This window comes from Lonchura striata, chromosome 24 (genome assembly GCF_050655825.1).
Source record: "Lonchura striata isolate lonStrDom1 chromosome 24, ASM5065582v1, whole genome shotgun sequence".
NCBI classification, from domain to species: Eukaryota; Metazoa; Chordata; class Aves; order Passeriformes; family Estrildidae; genus Lonchura; species Lonchura striata.
The window spans coordinates 3399714-3426236 of NC_140726.1; the positions used below are offsets into that span (position 1 = coordinate 3399714).

The following is a 26523-nucleotide window of genomic DNA, read 5'->3' on the forward strand; positions in this document are numbered from 1 at the left end:
TTTTTATTTTATTGCACGGCACCGGCATGACATAATCCCTTCCAGAGCGTCTTGGAGTGCTTTACGGATCAATAAATTACTTACCTGCGCAGCAGAGGCATTGCGTGCAAGGCCATTGCAGTCATTCCGGCTTGGCGCAGCCCGGGAAGGTGTGGGAGGTGGGGAGAGGCAGGGAAGGGAGGCTTGGGAGTGGGGTCCAAGTCAGGATTTGGGGTGTTGGGCTGCAGCCCCAAGTGGGGTGAGGAATCTGGCTCGCCCAGCAAGGGTGGAAGGTGCAGGTGATTTGTGGCTCTCCTGCAAAGCGCTGCAGCAGGGTGCCTGCTAGGCTCCGGAGAAAGCCTGGAAATAAACCTGGGAAGGTGACAGTGTTTATTATATTCTGCAGGTGCAGGCTGATAACAGCAGCTGATGGTTTTCCCTCCTATATCCCCAGCAGATCTCCCAGCCCTCCCCAGCAGCCACATGGTGTCCTCTGCTCACGCAGCAGCAGGAGCTGAGCGCTCCCTGCTTGCTCCTCATCCCTTCCCAGCTCCCTCCTCATCACCCCATCCTGTACCTGTGTCCCCTCCTGGGAACAGGACCCCTGTATCTGACTGACTCCTGAGCGCTCTGGGTGGCAGTGATGATGCAGGGGGATTGCTTTCATCCCCACAGAATTTCCCTCCCTTTGCAGAGGTGTTGACCCTAGAGGCTCCTCAGCAGACTCTCTCCATGCCCAGCTCCTCTTGGGTGCTCCAGTGCTTACAGGGGCCTGGCAGAGAGCCTGCACAGCTGCAGGAAAAGCTGCAGGAGTTTGAAAGGGGTGACTCGTGTTTTCTTGGGATGATGCAGCTCTGCTGGGAAGGGTTTGTCATAGCTTGGAGGACACAAGGAATGCTGGAAGTGGGGTGGGAAGAAGTACTGTCTCACACCACGGAGGAGTTTCTCAAGCCTCCTTAAAATGACTGAAACCCCTCTGGCTACACTTCAGCTGTGTCTTCTCTGCCCCCTCTTTTCCCTGTTTGTTCCTGCCAAGTCAGATGAGACTGATGGGCTGCTGCAAAAATTGTCAAAGCAGAGGGAGGATGGAAATTCAGCCTCCTTCACCCACAGTCTAAGATTTGAGTTGAAGCAGAACCAGTTTCATTTTCCTTCTCCTCTTTGCATCATTGCAGTGTCTCCAAAAATCACCGAGATCTCTTCTGACATCTCCATCAACGAGGGCGGCAACGTCAGCCTCACCTGCATAGCCACGGGCAGGCCAGACCCAACAATCACCTGGAGACACATCTCACCCAAAGGTAAGAACCAAACCTTACCAGAAATATTTTGGGAAGGGCACAGCACTCCTTGTGAGTGACTGCGGAGGGGTCGATGGCTCATTCTGTTGCCAGGAGAAGGTGAAATGCACCAAAAGATGTGACTTGACACAGGACTTGGTGACTTTGGTGGAGGAACATCCATCCTGGTGGTCTGGAAGAGGAGCTGATGGTTTTGGTCCTGCAGAGGACTGGCTGTAGGTGCCAGGTTGGGGCTGTCATGCTTAGAGATTTATGCAATCAGGGTGTACTCGCTGTTGGAAGGCACACACAAGGATCATGGAGTTCCTGCATGGGGCACTCACACTGCACATTGAACGTGCTTGTCTGGCCATACTTTGAAAATTTTTCAGGCAATTCTTACAGGTTGCTTCAAAGGAGGATTGTAAATAGTGCAAATGAGCAGGAAAACACATGAAGCATTAATTGGTGGCCTTGTTAATTGGTAAGCAAACCCTCAGCAGAACTGTGTGGGTGTGACTGCTGGGAAGCAAATTCCCAGGCGTGCAGGACCGTATAATTTCAACCCCCTTTCCCAGCTGCTTTTTGGCATTTGCTTTGCATTTTGCTGCCCTGTTATTCCCAGGCGGATGCGGGGTTCTCGTGGGTGAGCGGGGCTGAGATCCGGAGGCTCTGGGTGGGATGAGCCGTGCGGCCAAGCGGCAATGCCTGGCTCTGAGGCTCTGATCCTGTCTAAGCGCTTCAGTTCCACCTCAGAGTCGTGTCTCCCCTGAGGTTTTACCAACGTGGGCTGTTGTTCCAGACAAGTGCCTCAAGCTCTCCTCGGGGACACCCATCCAGGCTGTCGGGCAGCCGAAGGAGCCGACGCAGGGGCGGCAGTGGCGGATGGCGCCGTGGCTGCTCTCCTGCTCAGCTCCTGACGAGGGCTGCGGTGTCTCGCTGCAGCTCCATTGATTTTTTGCTATTTGTCTGTGCCGGAGTGAATGGCTGGGCCAGATCCATCACTCTGCAAAGCCCAGGCAGAGCGAGCTGAGTTGGCGGCATCTCAGCCCCTTCCCTTGACAGGAGCCTCTACAAACCATTCCCCCAGAGCACATGTTGACTGTAGGTGGTCTTGCTTCTGAGCTGGTGGCTTTGGTCAGGGTCTGTGCATGGATCCACGTGCTTCTCCCCACCCCTGAGCGTCTCTCTATGGAATAGAAGTTGCTGTCACTGTGTGTCACCATCAGGCAGCATTTATGGTTGAGGCAGTCCACGTGTTCCCACCTTGAAGCCTCTTCTTCCTTCTCTTCCCTTTGTCTACCCTGACAACATATTTTTGTTTTGCTCAGCCTCCTCAGTACCTGTTTTTCACAAGCATCTTGTTTTCCCACAGCCCCACTCTCCTTCCTACACTCACTCCTGCTCCCCAGAACCCTTGTCTCCTACTCATGTGCCCCTTGCTGCCTTCTCCCACATTCCATCCATCCAGTCCTAACCAGGCTCCCAGCTCCCGATGCCTCTGTCTTTCACAAGGGCTATTTTCTGTTTGCTGCCATCCAGCAGGTTTTTTTCCCCAGGGAATCTTTACATGCGCTTGAACCAGATGTTTCCATTTTACTTAGGACTTAGCTGCTATGGAAACTGAGGATGTACCAGGAGAGGAAGAGTGAGCTAATCAGAAATTACCTGTGGCGCTGTGTAATTTGCAGCAGCAGCTCTTTCCTGATTTTGGCCATGATTAGGCATTCTGCTTTCAAAACTCAAAGGAACAAATGATCACAGAGATTTACCAGAGCCTGGTCTCTTGCTGATGGAGGGTGATGAGCCCAGAGGTGGCCCAAGACAGCTTCCATGGCTGCCCATCTCTGCGGGCAGCTCCTCTGTTTCTAGGTCTGCCAAGCCACCAAGGGGAACCTCTGCTTCTCCATTTTGCATTCACCACACAGAGCAAAGATGAAGATCGGAAGTGTGAGGACTGAAATGAGAGCCAGAGAAAATTCACAGAGATGGTATAGCAGATCTGGGATGCAGGACACATTCTAATTCAGAGTGTCGGGGCAAGCAAAACACAAAGCTTGCTGCTGGCCCCTCTTGGTTGTTGTTCTACTCATCCCATGGGAAGTCTCAAGTGAGCTGCCTCCTGTTCCTTCTCACCATCTTCCTCCATCTCTTCTGAACTGGTGGAGAAAAGAGATGAGGGAGAATTGTTTGAGAGAATGCTGGTGCATAATTTAAGGGTTTACACAGCAGGTGGGGAAGTGGCTCTCAGCAGTGCTGCCTGGGACAGGCTGTGCCCACGCTGTGTGTGCCAGGCACGGCCGCACCAGGAGCTGAAGGACTGTCCCCGAGCTGACACTGGTGAGTGCTGCTCTGTGCAAAGGCACTTCACAGGTTTTATGATTTCCTTGGCACCTGCAAGCACACAGTGCACCTCTTGGTGGGAAATGGAGCAGATAAGAGTGTTTGCTCATCAGGGAGTGCATGGGCAGGCCTTTCAGAGGACGTACACCGAGAGCAGCCCAGCTCCCTGGTGACTGATCTCACTTGAGACCCTTTGCCAGCCACTCCAGGCTCCTCTGACTACTTGGCTGCTCTGTCTCTGCTCCAATGAATTTGCATTCAGTGGCTTGGGCTGGTAAACCCTGCTGGATTTTCCTGACTGCAGCTGTTGCCGTGTTCTAGGAGTCATAAAGACCATTTGGAAGCTCTTTTTGTTTGGAGACCGGAGGAGTTTCTACAGCTAGGATGAGGAGACAAAGTTCATGGTATAACTCAAGAGCTCAGTGAACCTGAGCAAGAGAGTTTTCTGCTTCTGATTTTGTGAAATGCAGTCATGCTGGCCCTGTTGGTGCCTCCATCAGTTCTCAGACCTTGGTCCTACCTGTGCCCATCTTCATCCTCCTGCATGAACAAAAGCAGGCTGCTGGCTCTGGAGAAGTGTTTTGTGAGCCTGTGGCCAGTCCGAATAAGGTGTGATACAGTCTGTCTCCTGTCCTTCTACTTCACTTCTCTCTATCTTATTTTATTTCTCCTCCCAGTAATGCTGTATTAACTCACAGCAACTCCTGTTAATGCAGCTGAACAGATTGAGGTGGAAAAAGAAGTGAAGCTGCTGGAGTCACAGCTTCTTCTGCCTCAGCAGAGGAGGTTTAACAGCTTTGAGACTCTGTCCTGGGCTTGGATGTCCAGCTGGCATCACAAATACCAGCAGAGCTGCCAGGCACTGGTGCTTCAGAACTCAGCTCTCTGAAACTGCTGTGAGGTGCCATGATCTGGCATGGGATGGGGCAGCTCAGACCATAGGGATGGCAATTAAGAGAAGCATCTTGAGGGTGAAGGGAGGGAGCAAAAGAGGGAGAGAATTGCGTCGGTAACAGTGGCCTGGATGTAACACCTGGCATGAAGGCAGCAGCATGTGCCCAGAGGAGGTAGAAATTGCACAGACCTGGACTAAGAGGTCTGAAAGGCAATGCTCTGTGTGCCTATAAATATTAATTTTGCACCCTTAGGTGCCAAGCACGTCTGTGTTTCCAAGTCTTTGGCTGGATTACAGTCCCCAGCCTCAGTGCTGATGCTGTCTGTAAACTGCAGCGAGGTCTTCTAGTTAATAGCCTGGTTTTGGTCACTCAGGTGTTTCCATAGTTACTGAGCTTTTTATTTATTTTTGGGGGGTAACTGATGTTGTCATGGCGATTGTCATATTGTCGGGCCAGTTTTCATCTCAGTGGATGAAGGCTGAGATTTCTTGGCTGGGAAAATGCACAGCACGCCGGGCCACCGGGCTCAGGGTGATGCCAAGGCACTGGCAGAGAGCGTGGCACCACGTTGAGCTATCCAGGGGATATTTATCTGTGCTGCAGACACAAAACTAGTCATGCCTCCCATTTAGCTTGGGAAATGTGCCAAGGAATTGAAGTGAGGGATCTTCCAGGAGGAATGGAGGCTCAGCAGACTCTGTCCCAGGAGGAGCAGACACAGTTTAGCAGTAATGATGAGGAGGGCTGTGTGGGCAGACAAGTGAAGTTATGACAGGGGCAAAAGGAAAGGGTGTAAAACTGGGGGTGTGCGTGTGGATCCCTCCACTGGCTCATCCAGCACTGCTCTGCCACACACAGACATCCTGAGCCAGAGGCTGCATCCAAGTCGTCATCCTTAATGACCCTTGATGGACTTTTCTGCCATGGTTTTATCTAATTGCTTTTTGATTATTGCTGTAGTATGATGGATTCTGGTGTGAGGCTTAAGACAGTGGCTGCCAGGGTAGGAAAACATTATGGTTTGGCTGATGGTGTATTTACTAGTAAGAGGTCTGGTCGAGAGGTCTGTGTGGTGGGAATCCCTCATTAATCTCAGGATTAAGCTGGGTGCTGAAAGCTGGATCCCGTGCAGAGCTGGAGTCCTGAGCTGAGGCTGAGCTGTCATTTGTGGAGCAGGTGATGCCTCAGTGCTACAAGGCAGAGACTGGGGAGATGCTCGGAGGATCCTGATGTGGCCACATCCAGGATATCCCCCATGATCAGCCCGTTTAACCTCCACGGCCTCCCTGGAAGAGGTACAATCGCAGCCCCTTGTCTCACAGAGCTGTGGGAGGATAAACACATTCCAGACGTGAGGCACTCAGACGCAGCAGTAATCACAGCTCGTATACACACTTAAGATAGATGAGACACGGTGGCCTGATGTAGCAGAGGTCTCATGAGATCATCTGTCTATACATCAGCAGCAAACCAGCAAAGGGACTCTGGGAGAAGTCTGGTATATTTGGATATATTGATTCTCCCTGGCTCTTGGCAAGGTTTGAAATGAGAGGACAAACATCTGCAAAAAATATCTAGCTTGAAGAGGTGCTTGTCCCTGGGAAGGGGAGACATCCTCCTGTCTCAGAGGTTTGTCCATTAAGCACATTGCCTGCTATCTTCATCCTCCCTGGAGAGGAGGCAGAGGATATTTATAGGTTGGACACCAGATCTGGAGCCCAGCTGGGAGGCACAGGGAGATGGGGATCCACTTGGGTGGGAAAATCTCTTCCTGCTTCTGTGCTGCCTTTTTCCTACCCTGATGAGCTGCACGTGCTTTGAGATTGCTCCCATTAGCCCGGCCTCACATCACCTCGTTAATGGAAGACCAGAGAGCCGTGTCCTCTCCTGGCCCTTTTAGCAGGGAAATACCTCTCAGAGGGAGCAGATGGTTCATGTTAGGCTCCTTCTGTGTTCATCCTGGGTCTTGTGTCTCTGCTCTGCCTCTTTTCTGCTTTAGAGATTTGCTTTGAGCCAAGATGAGTGATGTGTCAAAGGAGGGAAGCGAGTGCTCCTGCTGTGTGATGGAGCTCAGAGCCCAGCCTGAGCTGCTGGCTCTGCTTGGGATGGGATGGGATGGGATGGGATGGGATGGGATGGGATGGGATGGGATGGGATGGGATGGGATGGGATGGGATGGGACGGCCACCATGTTGTACATGCTGTTCCGCCTCACTTTACTGCATGAGTCCCTCCTGTATTTTGGGGTCTGGGTGACTCAACAGAGGTTCAACTGACACACTCGATGGCCAAGCACCTTGTCCTCCTTCCTAGAGGTAGTTACAGGCCTGGCCTCTACTGTATTAACTGGAGCATTTCAACTGGCTCCAATCCTGTCGGCAGCTCAACCGTCCCCTTGTTTACTGTTGAAATAATTACTGCTTTGCCATAATATTAGCTCTGAGCCGTGACTCCATTACCATTATCACCGGAATATTACCCATTTATTATCTCCCAGCAACCCTGGAAGATGAACACTAGGCTTCAGAGACCAATTGTTTTACAACAGACAGGATCTTGGTGTGCATTGTTTAATGAGGTAAACTACATTATAGCCAGCATTAATTTGGCTGCGGTGCTCTCCACTAAATCATTGTTAACCTGTAAATCTGCCACCACTTTTGATACTCCTTTAATCAACATGTGCCAGATGGAGCAGCCGGGCAAAGGGTCAGCCGTGGTCCAGCTCTGCTTGTATCATGTAGGATACACAAATAGGAGAAATAAATAGGGTGAAGTGGCCATGGAAAAGCAGACTTTGGGATGGACACTGTGGTTTTTGTGTGGTTGTGGTGATGGAGGCAACTGGCATTGCCATGGGTTGCTTGAGAAGAGTGTGGACCCATGTGACCACCAGCAAGATCCTGACAGGGATCAGGGGAAATATTCAGCCTGTTGAGTGCCAGCAGCTTCCCCATCAGCTCCCATGGGAGAGGGATCTGACCCAGCAGGAGAGAGAGTCTGGTGGAATCGTGGCATGGGCTCCAGGTTGTTTTTCTCCAAGGAATGACTAAAACTTCATTAGCATGGCATGTGGGGAGCTTCTTTTAGCATTTCCCTTCCTGATGCACCCTAGTTCCTCCTGCTTGTTCAAAGTAATGGGAAGATTATGTACTTTTATGTGTATAAAAGTAATATTTTTGGTTCCCTACATGGTGGAAATGAACTCTTGGCGCTGATTTTGCATATTTGGCATTGCTGCCTCTAAAATATGCATCTTGGTACAAAAATAAAAAGATTTTTCCAGCTACAAATGAGGCAATGTCTTTCCCTTAGGAAAAGGGGGGGAGGAAAAAAACCCTCTTGGTTTCAAGACATTCCCTAAATGCAGCTTTGCAATGTCACACTTTCCCAGTCTGCCAGAGGCAGAGAGGGATCTGCTCCTCATCACAGTTTGGGGAAGCTACCCTAATAAGGGAAAAAACAGGAAGCCTTGCCTGCATCCCCAAATTTTTTCCTGTGTCTTATCCCCTTGGTCCCCGATCACCTTTCCCACAAAGATGAGATCTACTGAGTAGTTACAAATGCGCTGATCTGTGCTTGCACGACGTCTCCCTCCAGCAAGAATGGGGTATGTTAATGGCGTGGTGGGACAAACCTAACAAAACCCAACACACCAGCAATGTCATCTTGTTGGATTTTCCATCTCTTTACTGCTGAACACAACTCCCTATTTCCCTAATAAATGCGTGGCTTTGTGTTGCTCCCTGCCTGGGACTCTCCTTTCATTCATCTGGCCTGGGGAAGAGCAAGGGACAGGAGTGTCTGAGATTCCAGAGATCTCCACGCAAATTAAAACCTTTTATCAGCCCCTAATAGCTGTGCAAACTAATTATATTTGGGCCAAACTTTGCCAGTGACTCCCCTGAGGTATTATTATAAAAATCTGAGCTGTGGAAATGCGTCCCCATTCTGTCAACACCAGGTCGCTCCAGCTATAGAAAACTCTGCTCTGGCTCCTTTTAGCTCCCATGATGTGCTTTGCATAAGCTGCTGCTGTTGTTTTCAGGAAGGAGAGAGCCTGGTTGGGCTGTGTCACACGTGGCCCAGGTCTGCTGAGCCAAGGACACGGCTGTGTGCTGGGTAATAGCACTGAAATATTTATTTCTACAAGCCCTGCCGGCCTGGCTCAGTTTGTGGCCATCAGTGTGACTTTGGGGCTGTGGGTGCACAAGTACTTCCATCCCTGGAGAAATGGGATGTGGTGATCTGGCGTGGGAAGGATGCTGGAGAGATGTGGATGCTCAAACACGGCAGGCAGGAAATGGGATGAGCAGCCCAAGGAGGAAGCACATGAGGCTCTCTGTGGATGGTTTTCCCAGTGCCAGTTCCTTGCTGGGTGGCTCCTTGTGGTGATGGAGCTGATTTGCACCCAAATTTGTTCTTTCTTTTCCCTGGCATCACCATTTGCTCCATTGCTTGTATCATAACCTTGTTCCCAAGCTTGCACGGGGTAGGGCACCAAAGATAACCCCCATGTTCACCCACCCCCACTGTCCACAGATGGAGGCAGCACAAGGAAATGCTTTGAGCCAAAGTTCCCAGTGGGAAGGGGTTTTTTGCCCTGTGCCACCATTCCCCCACCATCCGTGCGCCCCTCCTGGGGCGCAGATTGCTGGCTAATGGGGCGGAGCTACTGCAAGCACTCTCCATTAATGGAGCAGAATATAAACAGAATAAAGCCTTCATTTCCCGGGCTGTGATTTCATTATTAATATACTTTACAGTTCACAGGTTGTTCATTTGCTTCCATGTTTTCTCAGCTGGTGTAATCTGCTGCGCGGAGTGAGAAGAGTCATAAAATTTCCATTTCCAGTTGAATGTGCGTCCAATTCGCCATGAAATGTTTCTCTCTGTCGTGAATATTAAGTGCCCGAGGAGTCAGTGGCCCCGGGATTAAGCAGGGCAGGTTGCCAGCCCCTCTCTGTGTGCCAGGGGTGCAGGAGAGAAGTGGGTGTAGAGAAGGAAAGGTGACAAGGCAAAGTGGGGGGACTGAGGGAAAGACCATGTGGCAGAGGGAGGAAGAGGGAAAAGAGGAGAGAAAGTGAGGATAGAGGGAAAGGGAGGAAATTGAGTAGCAAAGAAGCTTCAAGGAGGGATGTGGAGGGCAAAGAATACTCTTACAGGACTGACCTACACTCACCTCCTTGTTTCCCTGTGCCATCACCTTGACACTTGTCAGGGAAGATGTTGCACGAGTGTTTGCCCCAGTTTGTAAATCAGTTGTTGATGTCAGTGCTCGGTCACTGCCATGGGCCTCAGGGCTGTGCCCTTCCCCTGGCCTGGATATGGGTAGAAGAAGAATCTCATTGTCTCTGGTGAGGCTGAGAAATGCTGCTGTGCTTGTAAGGGCAAGGATCTGGAACGTGCTGGTGAGCCAGAGTGGCTCAGCTGCCCCGTTCCAAGCTGGAGAACAGCAGTGAAGCTACAGCCACAGAGCTGTAGCACCATTGCAGATGCAGGAAAAGGGTTTTTCACGTGAATTTCGGAAGAAAAAAAAAAAATCCTGTTCTGCTCGTGTTAAACAACCAGCAGGAAATTTGTTGTGTATTTAGGGTATTTAATGGCTTGTAGCCAAGCAATGGGTTTCTGGGACAAGGAAGCAGAAATTTGGGCAGTTGTGGCAGGTGGCCATGCCCCGAGGCTGGGAAGGTGGTGGGACCAGCAGTGCCAAGGAGGGGTGCCCACAGCTGCAGCGCCACTGGCAGTGAGCACATCTGGCAGTACATCTGGCTGCAGCTGGAGGTGGTGAGAGTTGTGTACCCTGCTTACCCCTCCCCAGCCTTGCAATAGTAGCACGGGATGTGCTGTCACTGCTGGGAAAGGGGACAAAAAGGCAAATCATGGTAGCATGGCCAGGCTATGGGGGTAACTTGGGCGCTGCCCTGAGCCGATGGCATCGTTTCCTTCCGACTCTTTGCTAAAATTACTTCAGCCACAGCATTCCTCACTGCAGGGAAAAAAATGCCTCTTCCTTTCCCATCTTCTCTTGGTCGAGTCAAGATAATAATAGTCTTTTTCTGATCCCCTGAACTTTCCCATCTGCTTGGTAAAACAATGGCAATTCTTTTTCCTCCTGGCCTCTCTCTCTGTCTTCCTCTCTTTTATTTTTATTCTCCTACGGTATAATTTAAAGCCAGAGCAATGCTGTAGCCCATGGGTTTTTCCCCTTCCTGTGACACACTGCTGTTATTTAAAATGGCATTTCCCTTGCAGAGCAGTGCCTCTCGCTGCCCTCCCAGCTCCTGTAGCAGGGCCAATACCTACACAGAGGCCTGAGGAGGGGATGATGGGCTTCAAGGAAGGGCCTCAGCCCAGCCTCCAGTCCCCCAGTCTCAGCCACCCAGCATCATACATCCCTGAAATTCCTGTCACCACCCCATCCCCCCTCCCCAGGCCCAGGGCATCCTCACCAGCCCCCCAGAGCCCCAGACCCATCCAACTCAGCACCCCTGCGTTTCCCTGGCTTCGCTCAGTAAGCCACAATACTGTGAGTGATCCTGCAGAAATGGAGACATCAGTGCCATAAAACACAAGGGACAGAGCAAGGCCACTGGGCTGGAAAATAGCGTGTCTGAAAAAATAAAGATGGGATAAAGATGATGGAGAGGCGACAGCGAGTCTCACCCTGCCATGATTCAGATGATGCTGGGGGGTGAAGAGTGGTCAGGGGGTCCCAGGGGAAAAAGAGAGATGGAAAATATCCCCCATTTGCAGAAAGTCATGGCAGCGACAGAGTCAGGCTTGCCATGAGCTGCCTGCTGGGATATGTGTGGAGAAGGGAAAGTTTCCCAGATCCCCATGACTTCTTGCCAGCACTGGGGATGGATTTAGCTGACACTTGATGCTTATTTTTTTACTCTAATGCCATTATGCCACTTGCTTCCCATCTGAGGGATATTTCCCTAATGCGGCTGAAATACGGCTTAACCGAGGTTACAGCCATTTAACGCTTTGCATTGCAATTGCTTCTTAAGAGCTTGTCCTGCGGAGAAAGCCTTGGGGTTTAAATTTGCAGCCGGAGGGACCCTTCGGTCCTGGCTGCCAGCAGCTCTTTTTCACACAAATCCAGAGGAAAGCAGAGTGCCTCGAGTTTGGCAGGGGTTGGGAATGATTTCTCCTGCACAGCAATGTGATCACATGGAGTTGTTGGGAAGGGACGTGGTGGATCTCCCATGGAATTTTTTCGGGTTCTTTGCAAAGCACCTGCAGATAAACAGGCAGGAGCAACCTTGGTTCTTGCTCTCCTTGCCAAGCCCTGTGTACCACAGCTTCTCCCAGAGCCAGGAAGAAAGCTGCCAAAAATGGGATGAGCTCCAGAGGAGCCAAGTTGAGACAGGATTTAATGGAGGAGCAGCGTTCCCACAAACAGGATGCGTGTTTGAGCGATTTTCTCCAGCAGCATCTGTCGCTCTCCAACATCTTGGTAGCATTGCAACAAATTATTTAACCACTACCCACTGTACCCCATCTGTTAGGCAGCCCCTCCACATGGATGGGGCCCTACTTCCCACCTTTCCAGAGGAACTCACCGGCAAAGGCTGAGCGCCAAACAACAGGACAAATTAAATCAAAAGCACAGCTTCGGCACCCAGGGGGAAAATGCACATCAGCTTTGACTTATTGCATGGCGCACGCTTACAAGAGAGAAGCAGCGGCTTTTGTCACTGCAAGGGGCCATGAAAAATGAATTAGGGCCGCTGCTGGGAGAGGGCATGCAGGAGAATCTTTCATTCCAGCAACGCTGTCCTCTCTCACCTTGGAAGCAGCTACGGGGAAAAAACCACAGGGAGGAAGGAGGAGGAAGGAAAGGAAGGAGAGAGGACTTTGTGTTGGATGGTCTGGGCTGTGGAAGAGACCACGGGAGGAAGAGTGGAGCCAGGAGCAGTGCTGGTGCTCAGGCAGGAGCTGCTGGGAGATGCTGTCTCCTCAGGAGCTCTCTGGAGAGGGCTTGGCTCTGTGGGAGCCTCGACATTGATTTTCATGTACCTTTTGCATTTGTTTTTGCAAGGAGGCAGAAAAGCTCCGTGGGAAGTGGCTCCATGCCAGTCACAGCTTCTGCCGAGCATCAGTCCCTCCCAGTGTCACCACAAGGGTCACCCTTGCCTTGCCAGGGCCAAGGAGAAAGGGATCCAGCTCATGCTGGTGATAATGGGTGTCATTAAGAACAGCAGCTCTCTAATGAGCCCTGCACCCATCTTTGCGGCAGATCTGACATTATGTAAGCTCTTTGTGAACTGTAGCCATTGCTAATTTGCTCTAACAGGGGGACACATGCCCTCTGGACCTTTTCCTGGGGTCCAGTGTCCTCCTCCCAGGAGGAGGCAGAGGCTGGGAGAGGCTGAAGACAGTCGCTGCCACTTTGCTGAGCCTTGAGCTGCCTCTGAGCTCTCCCTCTCACCAAATAAAAGAGCTCATTCTTTATTCGACTCATTTACTCCTGAGTTAGAGCCTCGTTCAAGGGTGGTTGGTCCCTGAGTTGTTTTGTTTTGTTTCTTTAAATATTAATTTCCATAATCCATTTATTTCCCAAGGAACTACTTCTTGCAAACAAAAGGTTTAATGCTCCTCTTTTATTCCTGGTAACAAATAAGTTGTCTGAGACGTGCAAAAATCCCGGCAGCAGCGAGCGTGCGCCGGCTGATGCCACAATCCATGCTAAGGATGCACAGGGATGGGGGAGATGTACCCCTGAGGGATCACAGGTGCCACAGCAGCATCTCCCTGGAGGTGCTCGCCCAGAGAGGGAGGGCAGCAAGCCCAGCCAGCACTGGGAAGCCCCCACAACCCGGGATTCCAATCTTTTGCATGGAGGCGTCTCTGACATGCCTTTTTGAGATGGAAGATTTGAGAGCCGAAGGCCAGGAAGCACAATAGAAGATAGACTGCTTGTACCTCATTGTCTGGAGAATAGATGGGCTGCAGGCTCCCGGAGAATAGGAGCTGCCACTCAGGTGGCTTTAATAGAACAGGCGGCAGATAGATTTCAATAAAAGAAATGAGTATAAATATTGTTAGCGGAGAATAGAGGGAAAGTGAAAAAGATCTTGTTTAACGAGTCACAGTGGGAAACTTTCAAGGACTTTTAAGCTAAAAACTCTTCACAATGGTGCTGTAATGGATGGCTCAGGCGACTTGGCTGCTCTGCGTAGCATCGGTGCAGCGAGCGGAGTGGGCAGGTGTCCCCAGAACACCGCAGGGAAGGGCACGGCACGGAGTCAGGGACTGGTTTGGGTTGGAAGGGGCCTTGAAGACCACCTCATTGCCATGCTCTGACATGGACAGGGTCACCTTCCACTGGACCAGGTTGCTCAGGGCCCCAGTGCCTTGCTTTCGCTGTCCCTGGTGTTAATGCCAATACATGGACTCTGTGTGACCACAGGCTGAGTGACCAGGAGACGTGGTGGCATCTGGAATACCTCTGCACGTCACCAGTCCCTGTGACTAGTGAGATGTGTGGCCTGTGTGGCACCTAATAGTAAAATCAGAATTGTTGTATGAGATATGATCCCCTCCAAGGGTGATCTCAGGTACACTGGGCAAATGGAGACACAAATGTGGGTCCTGTCTTAGCTCCAGCTCTGCATTGATCAGGAAGTTGAGGAATGTGTCTTTCCTGTCTTGGTGATGGCTCCGTGTTGGGATGTGCCTGTCAAAATCCCCATGTCCTGACCCTGTGGTCCCAGAAATAGGACCTTCAGCAATAGTCACCTGTGCTCATGTCAGCACAAAATCAGGCTTGGGCAGGTCCTCCCTTGTATCTTGGAACAAAACTCAAGGCACTTTCAGCTCACCTATGCCCCAAAATGTTGGAAGGGGAAGAAAAGCCACAGTAATGCATGGCCACAGGCCAGGAGAGGCTCCCACAGCCCCAGGGAGGAGGGGACACTGATACCAGTGGAGGAGAAGGACTTTATGTCGAGGATTTTATAGCCACCCCTCTCCTTCAAAGCTTGTGCTACTGTGCACAAGGAGCTGTGAGAGTTCCCCAAATCCAATGTAATGAAGGGTCTGAGTAAGGAAAACGTGATGTTTTCTCTCTGTTTGGTGACACCAGACACACATGGTGATGGTCACCACCCTGGGGCGTGAGGATGAGGAGGGACCTCAGACTGTAGCACTGGAGTGATCTCCTGCCAAGCTCCCACATCCCTGAGTGCTGTGCAGTGCCAGACAGTGAGTGCACCATCCCCTGGGGCTTCGCACAACATCAGGCCACGGAAACATGCTAATTAATGTGGAAAAGCATGTCAGAGGAGACATTTCCTTCCTTGTCATCAGGAAACTTCAAAAACAGTGGCTTGGCCCCGTGTAAGCACAACACAGACTCTGATACGCTGTGTGCCCGTTTCTGGGGAGACGGTCCCGCTTCTGAAGGCTTGTGAACATGAAGAACAGGAGGTGTGTACCCCGTACCTCACGTAGGTGTGCCTCCTAAATGGGTTGTTCAGCTAAGGGGGGTCACAGATAGAAATGGGCTTGAGCCTGCTGTTCAGGGATGCAGTATTCACAAGAGGAGGAAAGGACTTTGTCTGGGTCGATAGGGTAATCTTAAAAAAAAATCATTTTTTGAATGATTGCGCTGGATGGTTTCCAGCAGGTTAATTATCCCTAATCTTTGTCCACTGGAGCATGGCAGCTTCAAGCTGGCACAGGGGGGCTGAAAAGAGGGGGTGCATGGAGGAGATGCTGCCCTAGCTGGGGTCATTCACCTGATCAAACAAAAATGGGGAAGGGAATTTCAGAAATGCCTGAACTTTGTTCCTTACATGTTAATTGAGCCATCAGGAGAGGGTAATAGTGGTTAATAAGAGGTGAAGCAGGTTCATCCCCCAGTTTGGCTGGGGCATGTACTGGAGGCAGCCTTAGCTTCTTGTTTACCCACCCACCTGGGACTGTGCCCTGCCTCCTTTGAGAGGAATTTGGGGTGATTTGGGGTGGTTCCTTTCCCCTCCCACTTCCCCATCTTCTCTGATTCTACTCAATCTCCCATCCTGCACTTTTCCTCTCGCTGCTGCATGAAGGAGGGGTGAAGCAGGTCTCAGGTGCCAACAATTCTCTTATTACCTTTGTGTGTTTTATTTATTTACCATAAACTGTTATAGGATGGCCATCAGCACCGCATCGGGGTGACGTTTGAAATATATGGCTCTCGGGTTTAGTGCGTCACTCGGAGCCAGGAGTCTGCACGATGTTAATTTTTATTGCCAGAAGTAGCCATAAATTGATAGTTGAGAATTGCTGTAGGGACTGTAATTAACTAGTTACTATTTCACCTCCAAAAGGAGCAATGTTTCACGCTCCTACTTTTACTTATCTGGAATCAGCTGCTGTCAACATCCGCTGAAGCCAGTATAAAGATTTATAGACCTTGGAGGTAAATATTGACTAATGGGCAGCTTGGCTTAATGTTCACCTTGAAGGACAATAAATTGTGCTATTGATTGAAGTGAGATGTCAATATCTGCATTGTTGTAAACATTTTAATAAAATTATCCCCATAAAATATTCTATTTCTTTGGCTCATCCTGGCCACTGGGATCAGTGCCTGGAAAATGGAGCAGCACAGTGTAGAGGGCAGGGCAGTGCTTTGGGATCACTGGTGGGACTCTGAGCACCCAGAGACCAAACCTGCTGTGGGGTCACTGTTAAGCTTGTGCCTTTGGGCTTTAGAGGTGAAAATCTTGCAGCCCTGGGTGGCTGGGCTGGCTCAGCTTGATCTGAGGTGCAGGGAGTTGGTATGGACACAGGGAAGAGCTCCAAGGAAGCTTTTTAAATGGCATCACAGTCAGCCTTCAGCCAGGGAAAGCTGTGAGCAGTGTCCTAGAGACCTGAACATGGCTGCAACAGTGAGCCAGGGGACAGTGGCATGTAATTAATTTGGGAACATGTGTTCACTTTCTGGTGAGTTATTATCTTGTCAGAGGCTCAATGGAACCAAACGGGGAGGAGGAGTCAGAAGGGAGATGAGTCAGGATGGGAAAACAAGGAGAAGTGAGGGAAGGAGAAAGGCATGGAGGGAGGAATATGGACGCAGGAGGCATCTGCCCACACCTCATTGCATCCATGCTGTGTGGGACCCCAAGCACAGCTTGGCCATCTGTTGGGCTTGCCTTGGTGCTCCGTGCCACACCAGGACCTCGCCTCTGTGGCTCCTCCACCACCGTGATGGTCAAAATTCCCCTTCCCTGAGGCTTTTAACAGAGATCTGCAGAGCGAGTCCCAAACAGTGCGTGGTGGTCTGTGTGCAGCTTCCTGCTCACTGAGCACAAGGACTCAGGCTCTGCTTTTCCATCTCCCCGGCTCACACTGGGTTAGTTCATCATCCTTGGCTGATGAGCAAGGATTACACTTGTGCGCCATCCATGGCCACTCCATTTCTAGACTGTATTATATTATTAGTATTAATAATAATAATGATGGGCGCTGGCTGTGCTGGTTTTCTAGCTCCTGAGGAGATGAGAGAGCTCTCCATTAATTCCTGCAATATTTCAGCTCCTAATTGTGCTCAAGCAGAGACAGCCTTGAAAGTTCTCACCATCAGCTCAGGCGCAGAGAAGGACTGATACCTCTGGCAGAGCTCCTGGAGCTCCTGTAGCTGCAGGGCTGTGGTCAAGCCTTACCCTGAGCATTCCCGAGTTCCAGGTGCTTCCAGGGTGTGGTCCCACAGAGTGAAGCAGCTTTATGGATCTGTTTTTCCTGTAAAGCCTATACAAGGTATAGGAGAGGGCAGAGGAATGTTGTCTTAGTCACCTGGTGCCACCTGCTTTACGAGCTGGCAGGGACTCTTTATGTCACCTAAATATTTGAGATACTGTAGCTGGCACTAAGGAGGCATCCCTGGGCCAGAGCCACTTGCAGGGATGGTTATCCCTAATGCTATGGTCATCTGAGCATGGTTCACATCAGGCTGTGCACAGGACAGAAACAGGAGTCATCTCCAGCTCAGAGCATCCTGTCTCAGTCCAGGGCAGGCTCAGTTTGGCTGTAGCCAAATTCCCAGGATGCCAGACCCTGAGTCCCTGCACTTCAGGCTCTGCTTCTCCATCAGATGATTACTGTGCACATATCTCAGACTTCAGTGCAACGCAGGCACGGAGGAGACTTTCATCCCCCAATTTCCTGAGCTTTTGCAGGTGGAAATCTGACCCTCACAGTTACTTTAATGAAGTCTTTTGCTGGGGAACAAAATGCACTCGAGCTGCTTTGCCCCCTGATCAAACCAGACACACAATTATGGCTTGACTATGGCAAGAGCTAATTCTTGCCGTGTGTGAGCCAACTCTGGAACTTGGGAAAGGACCTTTGGTGAGTTGGCAAGCAGTGTTATCTGAGCCTTTGCGCAGCCCAGAGTCAGATTTGTGCACGGAGCATCTGAAGGCCACCAGCTGTGTCCTTACTTTATCAGCAGGCAGCGCTGTGCTACAGAGAAGCCGATTCTAGGTCAGCCACAAAAAGGAAATTTTTTTCCCCTTCTCTCCTTTTTTTTTTTGCAGTGCTGCAGGGCCACTGGATGTAAAGCTGTAATTTTTGTGTCTGTAAAGAATATTGATTTTGGGGTAACGCCTTCGTATCTCCCCCTACAGTTGCATTAAGTTATGATGAGCTTAGCAGTTTGCACCACGAGCCACTCGGGTGGGAATTTCAGCACAGGGCTGAGGACGCTGGTGGATGTCAGCAATTCATCAACAGGAAAACTCACTTCACTCCTTTGCAAAGCTCACAGGGCTGCCTTCCCAGTTAGGTCAGCCTGGGAAGGTGGGATACACACGTGCATGCATGGGGTGCTCAGTTCAGGGAGGAGTGGACACGCAAAGTCCCAGGGATGCTGTGTGGAGGTGGCAGCTGCGAGTTCTGGTGCAGGGAGAGAGAGCTGAGGTGGGATTTCATCACTGCTGAGCATATCTGCACTAGTTTGAGTTGACAATAGTGGCACCTGGGATTGCAGCAGCAGGATCCTGGCAGATGCCTGGGCTGCTCACTGTGTCGAGTTGTTCCAGGGCATTACAGGAACACCATCAGAGCTGGCTCGGGTCTTTCCATGGTGGGTGGTGGAGTCTGACCACTCTATTCCTGCCGTGTGGGAAGAGATGCCATAAAAGCATCAGCCGGTGGGATGCAGCAGTGTGTGCCCCGCTGGGAGCCTCCCACGTGTGGATTTTGCCTGCATTTGCTGGGAGCAGGATGCACACGGTTGACCAGTCAAGCGCAGCGAGTTGTGGCCCATCAGGTCACGCTGGCACAGACAGCAGTGTCCGGGTGGGAAGCGAGGGCTGGCCGAGCTCACGGCACCCCCCTGGGACCAGGGACCCGTGCTTGGCCTCTCTGCCACTGGCACTCACTCCCAGAAACAGCTGTCCAGAGCTAATTTATTTCCTAATGCTGCAGCAATGTTAATTTATAAATTACACTGGTAATTCGGGCTATTATTAATTTCAGATGGTGTAGGGCAAGCCTAATTAAAATATGACACCAATTGCCACACATATGTACCAAGGACTACCGTTTAAAATTTATAGGAATATTAAGTGTGACACAGGGCTCAGAGATGCTCAGTGCAGTAATTACAGCATCCTGGCTGCAGGAGATCCAGTGGGGAGATGTAAACAACAGGAAAGGGAGAAGCTGTCCCTGCTTTGGGGCTGCAAAAAGTAATTTCTGCTGGTGGTTTGGGGGAAGAACTTGGGGAGTCTTGTGCCCTAACCTGCTCCCGACCAGCCAAGCACTGTATGTTTTTCCAGGAGTTTGTCAAAATAAAGTGAGCTCCTGTAAGGGATGGGGCTAAAAGATGCCAGAGTGAAGGAAATTACACTGATTGCATCTTTCTGGCTATGAGTGAAACAAGAAGCTGCACAAGTGCCTGGATGGGGAAGAGGGGGACAAGTGCAGCCTCCCCAGAAATGAGCCTGGGGTGGCACAGGGATGAGGTGGTTCAGCTAAAGGGAGGTGTTGGCAGCACCACTAATGGGAATAGACTTGCTGTGAATTAATTGAAGCTGAAAAATTAGAGAAGGGTGTTTATGTGAGCTGAGTTAGCCTGGAGGTATCTCCCAGCTGGGGAGATGTGCAGAGATGAGCTCAGGTAATTTTGCAGGGTGCAGGTTTGCCCACTTTGCCCACCCTGAGCACCCAAAGGATATTATCTCCAGCAAGTGATGCTGTCAGTGGGGCCAGAGCTGCTGGAGCTGTCCAGTGCTTGCAGAAACCTTTCTTGGCAAAGATTTTCTTGGAATCAAGGGGCACAAGGGCATTCTGGGCTGGGACTGGCAGGCTGGGTGTCCTAGTGCAGAGTGACATGCTCACAGATGGTGACCAGCCAGTGGGCACAGGTTTGTTGTGCCTCCCAGGCCTCACTCAGGGCCCTCTGCCTCTGCAGCCGTGGGCTTCATCAGCGAGGATGAGTACCTGGAGATCACGGGAATCACGCGGGAGCAGTCGGGAGAGTACGAGTGCAGCGCCTCCAACGATGTCTCAGCGCCCGTCGTCCAGCGAGTCAAAGTCACCGTCAACTGTGAGTGCCAGGGGCCATCAGGGGACAGGGGTGGGGTGGAGAGGGTCACCATGCTGCCCCACAAGGGAGAGGCACTTGGAAGTGAGGCACACAAAGGCCCCATGCGAGACAGACGGCAGCAGTTTTTTGAGCAGGTGGTGTTTTGCCCTATTTTCCTCTTCTTTTCGAGCTCCATTTTTTTCTACCACCTCCTCCTCAGCTGTCTCCATCAACCTGGGTTTTCTGCCCATGGAGAGATGCTGTGCTGATAACCTCTGAGAAAAGAAGTGAGCAGTAAATAGAACTTTTGTTTTTTTCTGTTAGAAAAAATGAAAGAGAGGAAGCAAGCAGCATATTTCATGTTCAGACATACATGAAGACCTTCCTAAGCCCCTCTCTGGTCACTCCATCAGCTGGACATGAGTTAACAATGAGTTGGGTTTGGAAGAGAACCCTCATGAAGCTGAAAACCTCTGGACAGCAGGACCAGAGTGGCAGGAGCTGAGCAGGGGCTCAGAGATGATTTTGTACAGGGAGAGAAAGGAGATCTTGAGGAGCAAGGGGAAGGGATAGTGCCATAGTAGTTGTTTGTTTGCTTTATTATACATACTAGTAAAGAACTGTTATTCCTGTTGCCATCTCTGCCTGAGAGCCCCTTTGATTTCCCGATTCTAACAATTCAGAGGGAGGGAGGGGGTTTACATTCTCCATTCCAAGGGAGGCATTTTCTGCCTTCCTTAGCAGACACCTGCCTTGTAAACCAAGGCAGACGGGAGTCCCAAAGGCTGCTGGGTGCTCACCCCAGGTTTCCCCTCTTCCCGCAGACCCGCCGTACATCTCGGATGCGAAGAGCACCGGGGTGCCGGTGGGGCAGAAGGGCATCCTGCTGTGCGAGGCCTCCGCTGTCCCCTCGGCCGACTTCCAGTGGTACAAAGATGACAAGCGGTAAGAGCCTGGGGGGCACAACAGCGGGGAAGACACTGACCCCACTGCACCCAGTGCCAGCAGCTTCAGCTCATAACCCCTGGCACAAATCTGGTTTGGATACTGAGGCAGGTCACCCTGACAGCAGCAGGCTGTGCTTGTCTGGGGCAAATCCAGGCATTCCATCAGCTGGAACTGCCACTACCCAGGATCGATTACAGGCTTTTTATTTAACTCATCAAATTTGCGGAAGGGGATTTTCCCAGGAAACCTCTTTCAGCCCCCACTGGGGGAGGATTGTTGCTGCCCGTGCCTCTGTTTGAAGGTGTTGTGGTCAATCCCTGCTTGGGTGGAGCATAATGTCCAAAATGGATATTGGCAGCACAAATCCAGGCACTTAAGAGTGGATGAAATCTCTGTCATCTCTTTAAATGCTTTGGCCAGAAGGCAGCTCTTGGAAAAGCAAAAGAAATGTGGTGTCAGTCAAGACACAGGGTTTGCTATGCCCCAGAGACAGCCTGCCCTGCTTTGGGGTGAAAACAAACCTTTTAGATCAACCAGCACTTCTGTGTCCTGCCAAAACAACAGCACAAGGACATGGCTGAGGAATGAGGAGTGGAGCAGCACAGCCCAGGGTAGGTCCCACTCTGGAGAAATTGCCTCTCTCTAAGCCCAGGCAAAGGGGTGTTAACCAATTTTTGTGTTGATTATCCCTGGAAAGCCCAGAGGGGCCATGGTGCAGCCAAACACAGGACAAGCCGCACTAGTCACTGATAAGGAGGGGTATTTTGACCAAAAAAGATGCTCCAGAAGCTGGAGGGAAGTCTGGGTCTGCCTGCCTCGCCCAGTTTGAGAGGAAAGGAGCAGCAGAGGGTACAAAGCTGCGGATGTTTGTGTGGCAGATGAAAGGCTCTGCTCAGAACTAGGTCAGATCACGAGGGCCTGCAGAGCAGCGGCAGGAGCGGGCTCAGCCCGCCTGATCAGCACCCAGCGTGGATCATAATGGGAATCTGGTACTTCCCGTGAGGAATTAGCAAGTAAGAGCTAAGCAGGACAGGCACAGCAGTTCAGGGAAGCCCAAGCACTTGGTTAATGCTAAAGCGTATGTGCTGGCTGAGAGGCCTCCCTGCTGTGATGGGTGCCTATTGCAGCACTCATCGGGACACGCTGGGATGAGAGAAGAGGAAGGTCACAGAAGGCATTCTGCAGAGCAGAGAGGACTGAGGACATGAGAGGGAAACCGGGCTCTTCTGTAGGCTGGGAATGAGCCTTTCTCACATTCCCTCCCCAGGCATGGGAGCATCCCTCTCTCTGCACAGCATTTGACAAGTTCCAGCAACATCCCATGACTCTGGCGAAGTGAGGATGCCTCTGATCAGCATGGGGGTGGCATGGGCTGGCAGCTGGAGATCCAACAGAGCAGCATCCATCTTCCTTATCTCTCCCAATACCTTCCCCTCTCCCTCTTCTCCCAAGCTCCATGTCCCCACTCACAGGCACAACCAGAGGATAATGGCATGGAAAATAGCAGGCACTTCCCATCCTGATGTCATCCCAGTGACCTCCCTTTTCTCTTTTCTCTCAGACTGGCTGAAGGACAGAAAGGGCTGAAAGTGGAGAACAAAGCCTTCTTCTCCAGACTGACTTTCTTCAACGTCTCTGAGCAAGACTACGGCAACTACACCTGCGTAGCCTCCAACCAGCTAGGGAACACCAATGCCAGCATGATCCTCTACGGTGAGTAGGGCTGAGGGAATCAGCCAGCAAGGGGGAATGGCTTCGCACTGACACCACCAATGGCACAGACATGGGAAGGGTCTCCCATGTCTTTTGGGGGAGATGTGTATTTGCTGCTGATCATTTCTGCCCTTGGCATGTGGGCTGGAGGTTGTGGTGAGTCCTTGGGATGGGGAGAACCTCCAAAGATGCCTCCTGATTCAGTGTCTCCCACTATTCAGAGGTGTTTGGCACTGTGCTTGGGATCTGCCATGAATACCAAGTTAGGAGCTGGCTGCAGGTTTCCATCTTCTTGCTCTGATGAGTTCCTAGTAGAACCTTGGTGTGAAGGCATGCCCCCTGTGTCAATGGGTGGGAGGAGAGGTGCTGCTCAGTGTCATTGCTGCCCCATTCCCATGTGAGAACAAACAGGCCCCCTGCTCCATCCCCTTCCAGGTCATGTTTTCTGCTCCTGCCAAGCAGACACATCCTTATTGGAGGTGCCAGGGGAGAGGGGAAGGTGTGGAGGGCAGGAAGGAGGAGAAGGTTTGCACCGTTGTCCCAGGACTGTTCTCCCTGCATGCTGGAGCTGGGATGAGAGCAATGCTGACACTGCCCATGGATGGGAAGGGCTGTGATTGATTGACATATTTGTCAGACCTCTTCAGGTGGCAGCAAAACCAGAGTGGGGGCTATGCTCTCGAGGAGTCAGAAACTGATGACAGATCTCATCCCTGAGCACTGCTTGGGGATATTTTCCTGCTGGGGTATGGGGTCTGTGGTCCTTGCAGCTGAACCATGCAGGACAAGTGGGGACTGGGGACCTCCAACATCTCCCTGACATTATCCTCCTCCTTGCCACCCAGTTGTTGTGCCTGGTCATCTCCTTGTCTCTTGGTATTGTAAGGTCAGAGGGAGCAGAGCAGAGTGACAGATGAGCCTTCCTTGTCCCCACGTCCCTCAGGGCAGTCTGTGCCCCAGCCATACAAAGCATCTTGGGATAGGGAGCAGTCCCACAGTATGTTCTGGGTCCTGGAGCGTGCTGGGGCAGTGGGAGGCACGTGGAGACTCTGGGAAGTCCTGTCCATGTCTTGGGGAGAGGCTGGATGGATTCCAAAGGAGCGGTTTGTTTAAGGATGGTAGGGGATGTCAGGCTTTGCCAGGGGCACACCACAGCCGTGGGGTCAGGGTGACATCACAGGACAGGCTCTTCCTCCTCTGCCACTGGTACTGGCAGCTGTGCCAGGTTCCCCTGAGCTGTTACAGAGGACTTCCATCCCATCTTGGATGCTCAGCCCCATTTGCTCCCCCAGTAAAGTCCAAGCTGTATGTGATGAAGGTTCACCTGTGCTTAAGCCATCGTTACCATTGCTTAGGAACAATCTCAGTTCTCTTCCCCACCAGCCTTCCTGGTAATACAATAACCCCATGTTTTAGGGATACCAGCACCTCTGGCACTGCAAAGCCACCCAGGCTGGCTTCAGCTGTGCTAAGTGCCTGACATAGCCTAAGCCACATTCTTAGCCGTGATGCTGTAGCCTTCCAATGTGTTTCTGAGGTTAAACTCTTGATTAGTGGGGAACTTCAGTTTGGCATCTGCAGATCCAGGCTGGATGAACAGCCTAAAAGTACCTGCTGGAAGCTCTTGGTTTCTTGGGTTCTAACCTGTCTCTGGGACTCATGCTGTGATGGCAGTGTCAGGTGGGAGGCAGGGAAGCATCCTGCAAAAGTCTAAGCTTATTTTATGATCTCCCCTTAGCTTTCTGGTCTGACTGTGAATCCCATCGGGGAGCAGAATCAAAGTCCTTTGACCACCCATAATTTCCATAAAGGCTGCATTGATTGAATGATCCCTTCAAGTTTTTAATAATTGAGCCCCCTTGGGGGGTGACAGTTCCCTGAGGAGACTGTGACATGCAGGGGTCCCCCATCTCCTAATGGAGAGCTCCCCAGCACCCCCAGGAACAACCTCTCCCTATTTATCAGGAATGTGATGGCCCCAAACATCACAGGGCCGAGCTCACCCATGCCTTCCCAACCGGTGTTTTCAGTCTGGGGATTAATATGTCTTTATTTATTGATATATTTCTTTATTTAATGCAAGATAGGAGGGAAGTGGATGCAGTGGCAGCACTACCTGTGCATGAGAAACATCTAATCTGTGATATTTTGGGGGACAATTTTGTCAGTGGCCCCTTTTCACTGAAGCTGGATGTTTTGGAGTTTTTCCCCCACAAATGGAGGTTTAATCTGTGCAGGTACCGCGACATAAGCCTTTTTGGGATTGTGTGAGAGGCTAATGTAGCGTTCATCTTTTAATCCTTTTTTTAATCTAATTTTTCATGGAGGTCAACTAGTGCTTTATTTAACATGTAGTACTCGTTATTCCAGACCTGCCGCCTCATTCAGCGGCTCATTTGGTGCTGTCTGGGATGTGATAGAGTGCTCAGGGAAACCACATCATTCTGTGGAGTTGGAGAAAAAGCCAACCCTCTGCTTCTCACCCATCACACAGTCCGTGTTGCTCCCAGAGGTGGCTGTCAGACCATAAATCTTTTTGGGATATTGAAGGATTAGTACGAGGGATGGAGGAGAGCTGAGCCCCCTGCATCCCCATATCCCAGCCCCTGTGCTTTGCCTTTTGCACAGGGTGCAGCTACAGGCTTTGCCAGGTCTGAGGTCCCATATTCATCTCATCTCAGAGATGAGGAGACCATGGCCCCACAGCAGTAGGGTGTGATTTGGGCAACAGATCCCATTTCTACCCCATCCACTGGTTTTCCCACCCCAGGTTGAGGGCAGGCTGAGGGAGGTGTCTCGAGCCTGAGCTTTCCATTGCCCTTTTGCCTTAACTTTCCCTTGTTCTTTAATTTTTAGAAGAGACAACTACCGCTCTGACACCCTGGAAAGGTCAGTAATTTGGGGGTCCCCCACAATGCCAGTGCTTCCCCTACTGTTCCCCTTGGGCACCTCTGGCTCCCACCACACCTTATCTCAGTGGGAGCCACAATACCCACCCTGTGGATCTCCTGCCCCACATCCCCACTGCTTTCACTGGTGTAGGGATGAATTAGGGCTTTCTTAGCCATCCTCCCATCCTGCCCCCTCCTCGCCAGCCTATTGTGCCTGTCTGGTGGTGGTCTGTGCCTTCTGCATGCCTGTCCCCATCCCATGGTGTTTCACTCCCTCCCTATTGCCAGGGCATAGCAGGGATGTCTTGGGGCTGCTTTCCCAGTGCTACTGTGAAAGTGGGCCTTGTGGCAGCTCCTTCCTCCTCTGGGATGATTCTAGTGCCATTTTCATGTGATGAGATAGGGGTGGACAGGCATTTGGTCCCCTTCTTGGTGTTATTCCTGGCCAGGACAACCAGCTCTCTGCTGTGCAATCTTACTGTCCAGCCAACTGGCTTGGTGTCATTTTGATTTTGGGGTGGCTTCATTGTGGTGGATTGAGTGGTCAGTCCTTGGGATGACTTGTAGATGTCTGTGGAGGTAGCGTGTGAGACCTGCATTTGTGAGGTGTGAGGTGTCTGAATGTGCTGGAGAGTGTTACTGGTGGGAAACCAGATGGTTACTGATGCTCAGTGCCCTGGTCAGGTTTTGAAGTGAGGGGAGGTGTCCTGGGGTTTCAAAAGCAGTTGTGAATCAGACCTTGTGGTCAACCCTGCTTCCACAGGACATGAGCATGGATACATTCCTGAGGTCTTTTTCTATCTTAATCTTCTCCTGGGCCAACTATTTGGTGAAAAAATGGGTGTTTTGGTGAAAGCCATTGGCTGAGACACTCTCCACATCCTTTCCTATAGTGAGCTTTGAACTCCTCACTTCTTGTGGTCCCCATAGATGGGTAGGCTTGG

General features: G+C 51.2%; 1 protein-coding gene across 12 annotated transcripts in view; it reads left to right on the forward strand.

The window, feature by feature from the left end:
- LOC110468166 (protein CEPU-1) overlaps nt 1-26523 on the forward strand; it is a 360951-nt gene that overhangs the window by 332011 nt on the left and 2417 nt on the right. For 6 of the 12 annotated variants that reach the window (XM_021525799.4, XM_077787990.2, XM_021525796.4 and 3 more), the window contains 5 exons: nt 1155-1280; nt 19914-20048; nt 20852-20972; nt 22537-22688; nt 25545-25577. In XM_021525799.4, the coding sequence (XP_021381474.1) occupies nt 1155-1280; nt 19914-20048; nt 20852-20972; nt 22537-22688; nt 25545-25577 (567 nt within the window). The remainder of the gene's footprint in view (nt 1-1154; nt 1281-19913; nt 20049-20851; nt 20973-22536; nt 22689-25544; nt 25578-26523) is intronic. The other 6 variants (XM_085560176.1, XM_077787992.2, XM_085560178.1 and 3 more) reach the window with 1 other exon arrangement.